General features: G+C 38.9%; 1 protein-coding gene across 1 annotated transcript; it reads left to right on the forward strand.

Moving 5' to 3' along the window:
* The first annotated feature begins 4,176 nt into the window (after positions 1 to 4,176).
* On the forward strand, positions 4,177 to 4,959 carry LOC143018266 (uncharacterized). The gene has a single exon (XM_076173542.1). The coding sequence runs from the start codon at positions 4,177 to 4,179 to the stop codon at positions 4,957 to 4,959; it is 783 nt and encodes a 260-aa protein (XP_076029657.1).
* The last annotated feature ends 7,273 nt before the right edge of the window (positions 4,960 to 12,232 follow it).

Genomic DNA, 12,232 nt, shown 5'->3' on the forward strand with positions numbered 1-12,232 from the left:
GCTTGAACGTGTGAAGCAGGCGGCAGCTGCTGTTGAGAGGGCAGGTGGGCGTGTCATCGGGTCTATCACAGACAGCCACAAGATAAACCAGCAGTACTGTAAGCTGTTTGATTTTCCGGGTGATTGCCATGCCACAGCCAAGCATCCTCTTGACAAAGATCGTGTCCGGTTTATCCTTTTTGACACGGTGCATCTTCTGAAGTGCATCAGCAACAACTGGATTAGTGAGAAGTGCCAGAAGATCAGTCTTGAAAATAAAAAAACAGCATCATTTGCTGACGTCAAGGAACTGTACGAGTCAGAGAAAGGCATTATTCTGAAGACTACTCCCCTAACTAAATTTGCTGTCAACTCCTCACGACTTCAACTACAAAATGTGCAGCATGTCTTGAAGGTCTTTAATGAAAAGGTTGTGGCTTCATTGAAGCTCAGAGGATGTCATGACACTGATAAGTTCATCCAAATCATCCTCAACTGGTGGAATTTAGTGAATGTATCTGGGAAGGGCAAGATCAGTGCATGAACGATCCATATCGAGCTGTTCAGGATCCCCAGTCAACCAGCCTGCAGACTTTTCTGTTGATTTTTCAAGAGGCTTCTTGAGGACATGGAGCAAATCGAATCAAGTGTTTCACCCATGACACCAAGAATGAACTAGTGCAGACTATACAGGGACTGACTGCCGTTTGCCGCTACTTGTTCAGAAACGCTGATTCCATTATGTGCTGCTGCGTAAGATCCAGAGTGACCGGCTTGAGGGGGAGTTCTCAGTTAACCGTCAATCAACTGGTGCAAACTCTTTCATGACCACTGTGGATGTGTTCTCCGCATGCAAGTAGCGGCTCATGAGATATGCTGCCGTAGACCTCCAGTCTATTGATGTCCACCCTGTGTCGAAGGAACATACCTGCTTGGGAACTACAATTGACCTAGAGGGTACAGCCTCTATTGAGAGGTGCAACACAGATGTGACGCTGACTGTGAATGAAGAGTGCAGTGCGGCCTATGTGGCGGGGTGGCTTGAAACGAAGTGCGCGGAAGATGTGGTCTTCAGCGCCGAGCAACATCTTGCGACCAGTGACGTTAAGGACATTATCGAGATAGTGTCCAGAGGTTCCCTGACAACTCCACATGTGTGCACTTTTGATCTTGTCAGATGTGGAGAGAGAGAGAGAGAGAGAGAGAGAGAGAGAGAGAGAGAGAGAAAACTCAAACTGTAGGATGAGATGTGTAGAAAATAAAAATGCGGGAGAAGGATTCTCTAGTGTCCCAGGAAGGAATTAAACGGAGGAAAGAAAAATTGAAAAATTTCATTAAGCTGAGGGGAATCTCTCCCCTTCACAGCAAAAGAGTCGGACGCATCTCCGGGCCTGACTCGATTAACCTCTTTGCTGCAGTTCAGGACTCGAACCATTCGTACTAGCTACCACCTGGCGATTTTATTATGGGGAAACTACCTCCTGGGAACGAGTCGACATTCTTAAACTTTCCATTGTGATATAACATCAAGTTCTTTTAAACAATAACAAAAACAAAGCGAATAAAACAAGGAAAAATCAATATTTATAGCAATAAAAAAAAGGGTGAGAGGTCAAAATAAAGAGAATAAACCAAGTAAAAATAAATAAACGAGATAAAAACAAAAAAGAATAACTACAGAGTGAACAGGTATAAGGAACCCGGGAATCAGGTTTGAGGAAGGAAAATTCAGGAGTAGAATATTATATATTACGAAATGAACAGAATGAAAAATAAGAACAATATGTAGAAAAAAAAATCAGAAGTGTTGGACGGAAATATAAATGAAACAGTTATAAGCTGGCAAAGATGACGCCTATGGCCACGGCTGAGAGAGAGAGAGAGAGAGAGAGAGAGAGAGAGAGAGAGAGAGAGAGAGAGAGAGAGAGAGAGAGAGAGAGAGAGAGAGAGAGAGAGAGAAAGAAAGAAAAAAAAGAGAGGTATATATAAAGAGAGAGGTATATAGAAGTAGAGAGAAAGAGAAAAGGGAGAGGGATATATATATATATATATATATATATATATATATATATATATATATATATATATATATATATATATATATATATATATATATATATATGGTGTATGGCTTGACGACCTAACCCTAAGGTGATCTGCTAGGGTCAGGTCATCAAGCCACACACCATTGTAAGCCTTTCCATGTATATGAAAAGACGTCGCCTTGTTCAGTTCGTGAAAATGTAGTTGTTCTGTGTTCTGTGTAATTTGTGTTCTGATAAATGTAATTATTTTGAGAATGACTCCTTGAAGCCGAAACGTCAAATTTGTTATTAAAATGGATACCTTTGGACAATTGGTTTTCGATCACTCTCCCACACTCGGAACTATAGTGAGGAGAATTGTAAATATTAGGAAGAACATAAATAATTGTGACAATGATGTGGTGTTTAACTCTGTGTGTATCAAGGAGAACCTGCGCCCTAATTATAGAATATATATATATATACATGTATATATATATATATATATATATATATATATAATGTTGAGACATTGCGACAAGTTGAAAAAGGTAGAAAAAGAGAGTCACAGGTCTCGTTCCTCTGAAGAAGCTACAAGCGAAACCGGTCAGGAATAAACTCGAAATGAGACTCATGACTCTTTTTCCACCCTTTTCACACACACACACACACACACACACACACACACACACACACACACACACACACACACACACACACACACACACACACACACACATACATACACACACACACACACACACACACACACACACACACACACACACACACACACATATATAATATATATATATATATGTATTTGTATATGTGTATATATATATATATATACTTATATATACACACATATATATATCTATACACATATACATATATATATATATAAATACATACATATATATTTATATATATATATATACATATATATATATACATTCATATATTTATATATATATATATATACATATATATATATACATATATATATATACATATATATATATATATATATATACATACTTGTAAAGTGGGCAGTAGCTCTTCTTTTATACATGTTGAATTAAATTTGAACACAGCTTGGGCTAGAATCAACTTCTTGTTGATAGAGTCAAGTTTTCTAATCAGAGATCTCAACACATATGCATACATACATACATATACATATACATACATACATATATACGTATACATACATATACATATATATATATATATATACACTTATATATATACATACATATATATATATATATATATATATACATACATATATATGCATATATATATATATATACATATATATATATATACACATATATATACATACATATATATATATATGTATATATATATGTATAAATACATATATATATACATATATATATATATATATATATAAATATACGTATATATTATATATATTTTATATATATATACATATATTTATATATATATATATATATACATATGTAGAAGACCCTATGGGCTCTCGGATGAAGGACAACAAAGCGAATCGTTTTCGATCGAGGAAATGACTGCAGAACCCCATAGGAGAACTTTGACGGGAGATTAGGACCGATTAGTATAGAAAGTGAGGGCAAGGACAAGGACGAATATGAGAAGGTACATGATGTCGCAGCTACGATTCATAAACACTACTTATAAATACACAAACACACACACAAACACACACACACACACACACACACACACACACACACACACACACACATAGTCTCCCCCCTCTCCCTCTCTCTCTCACACACACACACACATACACACGAACACGCAAACCCACATACGCATACGCACACACACACACACACACACACACACACACACACACACACACACACACACACACACACACACACACACACACACACACACACACACATGTATATATATATATACATATATATATATATATATATATATAGGTATATCGTTGTGTGTGTGTGTGTGTGTGTGTGTGTGTGTGTGTGTGTGTGTGTGTGTGTGTGTGTGTGTGTGTGTGTATACATGAACTTACATTAATATTCGTGCTCGCGTTTTGGATCTAATCTAAGCTCGAGCTAACGAGTCATGACAAAGATGGCCTTCGACCGCAATTTGTTTAAGAATTGGGAGTTCCTTTTTCTTTGGCACAAAAATGGAGAAAACACCTGAGCTGACCTGGATTGACACAGAGGTCATCAACAGATACCTGAAAAACGCAGGACGTCATGGCGAAGGAACCTTTGCGAAGGTCTACCTTGTGCCAGTGGGGGACACGAGAGTGGTCGCCAAAATCTTCAAGAAGAAAAGGTTTCTGCCCGCCATGATTAAAGAGGCCGAGGCTCTGGCAGCGTTGTCAGGAGTTCCTCGTGTCCCAAATCTCTTCGGCGTTGGCAGAAACCCAGTAACTCTGGTCACCAGCTACGGCGGACGCTCTCTTTACAAGTTGATTCAACGAGGGCAGCTCTCCAAGTATCAGGCTGTCGACCTCGTTTTGCAAGTCACAGAGAGCGTCCGCCTTATTCATCTTCGTGGCTGGACTCATAACGACATCAAACAAGATAATATTGTCGTGACGAGGAACCGCGACCTTTGGAACGCGACCCTCATTGATTTCGGAAGCGCTGTACGAATCGGCAAGGCCGTTTACAGCAAAGACAGAACCGGTCACATCACTTTTCCTCACATTGCTCCCGAACTTTTTAAGGGACGAGGAACTTCTTCTGAAAGTGATGTTTACTCGATCGGACATCTGTTGGCTTCTCTTACAGCCCAAGAAGATCGAAGTGAGGAAATTTCACTTCTTATCAAAAAGGCAATGACTTACAAACCCGAGGATCGTATTTCAGTCAATGATCTTGTGCAAAAACTTCGTGATCTTCGATTCAACATCCTCTTGGACATCGTCACTGAGGAGCTTTCTTCACTCAAAATATGAGTCTTTTCACTTTTAAAAGCGTTATGAAAACTACCTTTGGATTACTTTGAATTGCGGGATGATTCAATATCTTTACTAACATCATCGTTGATACGCAACTTTGTTCAATCTGGACCATTGGAATTGATACTAAAAGTATCTCTTATAAGCTTGGACGTATAAAAGCTTTATATACACTGAAATTATGGAATTTGAATTTTCTATAAAAAGCAATTTTTCATGAAGATTTGACCACATAAGAGCGACTAAAACCACTCTCTGTCCAAAACCCTTCACAGTGAGAATAAAATTATTTTTTAGCAAAAAATAGAATTATAAATGAAATAAACTGACATTCGACTAGAAAACAAGAAAAGAAATAACAAAGGAAGTTATAAGAATATATTTCATATTGCGATGTCCACGCATCTAAACTTCAAAAGGCTTTTACGCCTTGTTTATTAAAGATTTAACTTCAAATATCAACCCTTTGAGGGTTTCCCTCAGCTGAATAAAATCACCTGGTGACAACTGGAGTAATCGACCAAACTCACGAAATCAGAAGAAACATTTCTTTATAAATATTTCGTTATATAGCTAAACAACTTAATCATATTTCACTTTTTCAATAAGTAGTTTCAATTTGTTCATATTATCGACTTAATCGATTAAACGAGACTGGAAGTACTAGACCTATCATCAAAGGAAGAAAGAAGAGAAAGAGGTGATTTGGGAGCATTGCTCACACCATCAAAACTAGAAGATAAGACTGAGAGGAGACCTTTTGGTATGGGACAGAATAGGAACGGGTCATAAACACCAATGGATCAGAGAACTGGGAAGCGAGAAGTGCGTGCCTGTGTGTAAGCGAAAGCGCTCGTGTTTTTTTGTTTTCTGTGTGTGCTTGGGTGTGTGACAACGACAACAATGACAACAGCTACAACAACAAGAATGGCAACAAAGACAACAACAAGAACGACAACAATGACAACAATGGCAACAACGACAACGACAATGACAACAACAACGACAACAACAATGGTAACAACAAGGACAACAACGTCAATGACAACAAAAACAACAATGACAGCAACTACAACAACAACGATAACAGCAATGGCAACAACGATAATGACAATGACAACAACGACAACGATGACAAGAAACACAACAATGACAACTGCAACAACAACAACAATGGCAACAACGACAATGACAACAACGTCATCCTCAGGTAAGTGTTGCTATCTAAGATAGCATTCTCCTTCCACTTTGTACTACTGAAAAGGATTGCTGCTAGCAATCGAAATATATAGTTTCGCTTACTCAACTCTTTCTTTAGTCCGACTGTGGTGTTCGTTGTGATTTACACGCGCACACACACACGCAAACAAACACACACACGCACACACTCACACGCGCACACACTCACACGGGCACACACACACGCACGCACGCACGCACGCACTTACACATACACGCACACACACACACACACATATATATATATATATATATATATATATATATATATATATATACATAAACACACACACACACACACACACACACAAACACAAACACACGCGCGCACACATACACACACGCGCGCACACATACACACACGCGCACACACACACGCGCGCGCACACACAATTCGTGGCCCACCATTAACGATAAAGAAAAATAGTTGTATTTTACTTGTTTTCTAAACTAAGTGGATAGAGGAAGGTGAGAAAGAGGAAATATACTTGACGTTTAAATGCAAATAGAGAAACTCGAGGAAACTCACGTCACATTTCCCGGGTCAGGTTGTGCAGGTGATTGACAGCATGCGGAGACAGGAAGGGTTATCCTTCGGAAATTAATTTGTTCATTGCGAAGGAAGGAATAGAAGCTGGTGATTATTGACCTTTGAAAGTATTAAAGTTGGGGAGGGATTTGATAAGAGGGCGTTAAATTATTTTCCACTTAAACCTACATTGGGATTTGAAGATGATGCAAGCGTCTTTGTTGTATGTAGTAACTCAAAATGAATATTTGTGGATTTTAAATTTTATTTTTGTTTTATCTATCTATTCATTTATATATTGTTTGATATCAGTATCTTCTGAAAATCTTTGTATTGTAATATGTAAGCACCTGGGCTAATGCCATAGTACTCTTTGTTGGTAATTTATCACCTTAGTAAATGTTGTTATAGCTGATATACTGTAGGTGACAGTGTCTATTTAGAAATCAGTTTCGTAGAAGCAATGTCTGACTCATTACAATATATTTTGGATGATTTGCTTGTGCTAAATAAATTTTGGGTTCAGGAAGGAGTTTTATATAGTTGATTTTTCCTTTGCTCATAGCCAAAATGATATAATATATATATAATATATATATATATATATATATATATATATATATATATATATGTATATATATATATTTGTACAACACTGAATGGGTCCCAGTGAACAAACTTACATTTATCAACCACAATTCACTTTAATTCTAAGCCATAAATGACGAGGAACTCGAGGAAGCGTATGTGCAGAAATTTATACGTGGTCAAGCTGAGGATTCGAACCTTTGCTAGCACGTAACCAGTGACAGTCACTTCGCCCATTGCGCTATCAAGAGAAATATAAGTCAAGCGCAACTTTTCTTATATATTTGTATGTTCGAGTACATACACATACACGAAATTATGCGTTCAACCTACCTTCGCCATGATAGTCCATTTGCTAGTTGGCAACGCGGGAAAGTATTTGTACAGCGCTGAATGGACCCCAGTGAACAGATTTACATTTATCAACCATAATTTACTTTAATTCTAAACCATAAACGTCGAGTAACTCGAGTAGGCATACATGCAGGAATTGATAAGTGGTCAAACTAAGGACTCGAACCTTTGCTAGCACGTATTAAGTGAAAATGACTTAGCCCAATGCGCTATCAAGATATATATATATATATACATATATATATATATATATATGTATATATATATATATACATATAGCCCTACGAAACTTCTCGTTTCAGTTGCGTTTCTGGGGATTGGGAAATTGTTTATTGTATCTATTTTATCTGTGGTGGTATGGATGCCTTGGCTATCTACCTTATGGCCTAGGAAGGTGAGTTCCGTCTGTAGGAATTTACACTTTCCTAGTTGGACTTTCAATCCTGTGTTTTTGAGTCTTTTTAGGACAATTTCTAGTGTGTGAAGGTGGTCAGTTTGTGTGGGACTATAGATTATGAGGTTGTCTAAGTAGACGAATAATGAGACTCCTATCATGTCACTGAAAATGCGGGTCATCAACCTTTGTTGGGTTGAGGGGGCATTCTTGAGGCATACGTTCGAAATGATAATGTCCTTTGTCAGTGGAGAATGCAGTTACGGGTTTCGATTCATTTGTTAATTTCACTTACCAGAAGGCAGACTTAAGGTCGATAGTGGAAAATACTGTATTCCCGTTGCCAATGCATTGTAGTACATCTTGCATGGCGGGGAGGGGGTGTGGGTCAGATTGAGTGACATTGTTGACTTTTCTAAAGTCCACAACAGGGCGTAAGGTTCCGTCTTTCTTAGGGATCAGGAAGAGGGGACTGTTCCAGGGACTGTCTGAGTGGGAAATTACGCCTTGGTGTATCATCTCTTGTACACTGTTATTGACTTGGGATTTCCTACTGTGAGGTATGCGGTAAGCGGGAGTGTAGGAAGGGGGGGTGTTAGGGGGAATTTGGATGTGATGTTTGATTATATCACATTTGCCTAGTGGTTCACCTTCTAAGGCGATAGCTGATCTATTCCTTTGTAGGAGGGCCAGTAGCTTGTGTAGAATATCTCCGTTGGCTGATGTTGTGATTTGGTCTGGATGGATAGGGGTGAGGGGTTGTGGTGGTCTTACAGTGTTGATGTGTTGTGGGAGTGGTTCCTGGATTGGGGAATTATGGAGATGGACTGAACAAATGTTTGTGTTCTTCCTGATTTTGCGATGTTGATCGGAGAGATTTGTTAACATAGCTAGGGTGTGTTTATTTTCTGATATTATGTCCCAAGAGTGTTCAATTGAGATGTTGGTAAGTCTAGACGTGTCTGAGTCAATTATGACGTCCTGATGTCCGATTGCTCCGGGTATAAATAGTGGGACAGTCATGGAATGTCTAGGGGGAATGATGACTGTGTTAGACATCAATGCCTTTGAGGTGACATAAGGGGGTGGTCGGAAGGAATAGCTGTTAGTCGGATTTGGAGTATTTAAGGAAGGTAGACATGAGATAGGTTGTGTGTCTGAGTCGGGTGTCTCAGGAACTGTTGACTCATTATTTACATCTCGGAAGGAGATTTTGTTGGTCTCAAGGTCTATCTTAGTTTTCCAAATCCTCAATGACTGTAATCCTATTATACCTTGTTGATCAAGACTCCATTCATCAGCTATGTGGAAGGATGTGAAACCTACTTGGGAATTATTCACTTCTATGTTTAGATCAATCATGTCATGAAGTGAAATAGTGCTCCCTTCTATTAGGAGTCCTTCCATATTGGAAAATTGAATTTGGGGTGGGTCATTTAATGCTTCATAGAGTGCTCTGGGGATGATGTTCAGATTTGTTCCTGTATCTACCATCATGTCAACTGTGAGTTGATCTAGGGTCACTTTTAGGGTGACATAGTTGTGGTGTGTGTGAGATGTTCCTATGGTAGTCTGGTGAGTGTGTGAGTGAGTGAGTGGGTTATATGACTGGGCGATACTACTCGTCATGTATATGAGGCGTATACATATCGCTCTCCCCTTGGGGTTAGGTGGCTCCCGGCACCTAAGGTTACATGGTTAACAAAATTCTATATGTATGGTTATACAGTGAAAAAATTTCAGAGACACAAAATCCTGGGTGGTTAAATGTGAAGATGGGGTGTGTGTGTGTGCTGAAGTGAATCCGATGGTCCCAAAGGGGCATCTTGAACTGTAGGTATGGGTATGCGATGTTGTGTCTCCGAAGAGTAACGTTGTGTCTCACCAGAGTATATGTTATATCCATTATCACACGAGAGATTACACCATATTTCGTATATCACTGGTAGAAATTTCTTTTCCAATGTTATATTGTTCACGTGATATGTCACCGTCACTGTTTGGAATCTCATTTTCAAACACTGTTCTATGGTCAGTTTGGTGTGTCACTTAGCATTTGTTTTATTTCACAGTATGTATGGTGTGTAATAAAAATTATTATGATATTCAAGATATTGGGTGAGACACAAGAATAAACTTAATCTAGGTTTACAGTAAGTCGGGAATGGGGTTGAGATGTTTGGAAGATCTTATTTCGTGCAAAATAATTTGGTTAATACCACAACTATAAAAAGGATGATTAAGATTGAGAGGGCTGTGGAAGTATAGGGCAGTTTTTGGCAATGGAGGTCGAGGGAGTCCATGTCAAGAGTAGTCGATTTATTCAGTAGGTGTACCATGTCTATCTTACTTGGAAGGATGGTACCGGGGACCTTAGGTATGTTGCATAAAAAAAATCACTATGGTTCCTTTCTTTTATTGGTTCACAATTTCTTCTACGGTTCTACATTAAGTCAATCACCTCCTGGTTCTATATCACAATGCACTCTATTATTCCTTGGTACGTATCATCGGACCGACTCCTCTCCGAGCTCTGTGCATTCCCTTAAGAAGGCCGGAAACTAGGACTTATGAGGTCCCACGCTCGTATAACTTAAGAGTTTATGCGAGCGAGATTTAGTTCGTCACTTCTTATTATATCTTAGAGTTACATTATATAATTTAGTCTAACAGCTAAAATATATTTATATCCAGGGGAGGGTCGTCAGTATACGTAATATCGTATTTTTAGTACTGTGTGGTTACCTGATTGATCACGTGTGTTCGTGTGTGTGTGTGCATGTCACCTGGTCGCGCGGATGGTAGAAGCTGCTTTGGTCAGCGGGATGGATTGCTTTAGTCAGCATGGCGCCTTCTCGTCGGGCCGGCGTGTTTGGTGGTAGTCTGGTGAGTGTGTGAGGGAGTGAGTGGGTTATATGACTGGGCGATACTACTCGTCATGTATATGAGGCGTATACACACACACACACACACACACACACACACACACACACACACACACACACACACACACACACACACACACACACACACACACACACCAACTCGGTGGCATAGTTGGTAGAGCGCTGAACTGGGAAGCAGAAATGCTCCCAGCACCCAGTTCGAATCCTGCCCAGGGCCGAAATTATTTCGGTATCGCTGTGCCTCGGGTCGTTACTCTGACTCTCGTGGGCGGGGAGTTGGGTGTGTGTGTGTGTGTGCAAGGTCATAGCATTACCCACAGATCGGACCTACGAGCTCTGAGCTCTCTTCCAGGAGGGAAATAGCTGTCGATCACGAGTCCAACACGTGATCCAAAGACCAAGTGAATACACACACACACACACACACACACACACACACACACACACACACACACACACACACACACAAACACACATAAAAATATATATATATATATATATACATACATACATATATATGATATCATATATATATATATATATATCATATATATATAATCATATATATAAATATATATACATATATATATATACATATATATACATATATATATATATATATATATATATATATATATATAGAGATATATATATATATATATATCACGGAATACTATTACACAGGACGTGCACACCGATATTCCTGGCGCCGCTAGTGGAGGCCAGTCTAGTGTGCTACGAGCAGTGGAGGTATAAGGTTGTGTCACGGCGTCTTTCGCGCGTGGCTGCATTTAGAAGTGGATAGTGTTTGTTTACATAGGTTCTTGCTGATTTTCTTTGTTTGTTTGGTTCTTCATAGGTTCTTTCTTGCTGATTTTGTGTATTCAAAATGCCGAATAAGTGTGGTGATGTGAACTGCAACGGTAATCATAACAAAGATAATAGGTGCTGAGTGTTTCGACTGCCAAAAGACCGTCATGAAAGACAGAAGTGGCTTGATCTGCTACCATCACGTAATAACTTTGTTGCTGATTCTGACAGATTTTTCATTTGTGAGTTTTCCATCAGTGATTATATTTTTGCTCTTGAATGATACCATATTTGTAGTTATGAACATCTCAGAGACTTGTTGGTGCTGTCAAGCAAACACAAGCTGCAATATATCACTTCATCTATTGACAAGGATCAGGTCATGAGGGAAACATTTGCCAAAGTGAAGACACTGCAGCAGAAGAATGTATCTCTCTTGATAGATGAAGT

This window comes from Oratosquilla oratoria, chromosome 3 (assembly GCF_046742065.1).
Source record: "Oratosquilla oratoria isolate Oo_2021 chromosome 3, ASM4674206v1, whole genome shotgun sequence".
In the NCBI taxonomy this organism is placed as follows: Eukaryota; Metazoa; Arthropoda; class Malacostraca; order Stomatopoda; family Squillidae; genus Oratosquilla; species Oratosquilla oratoria.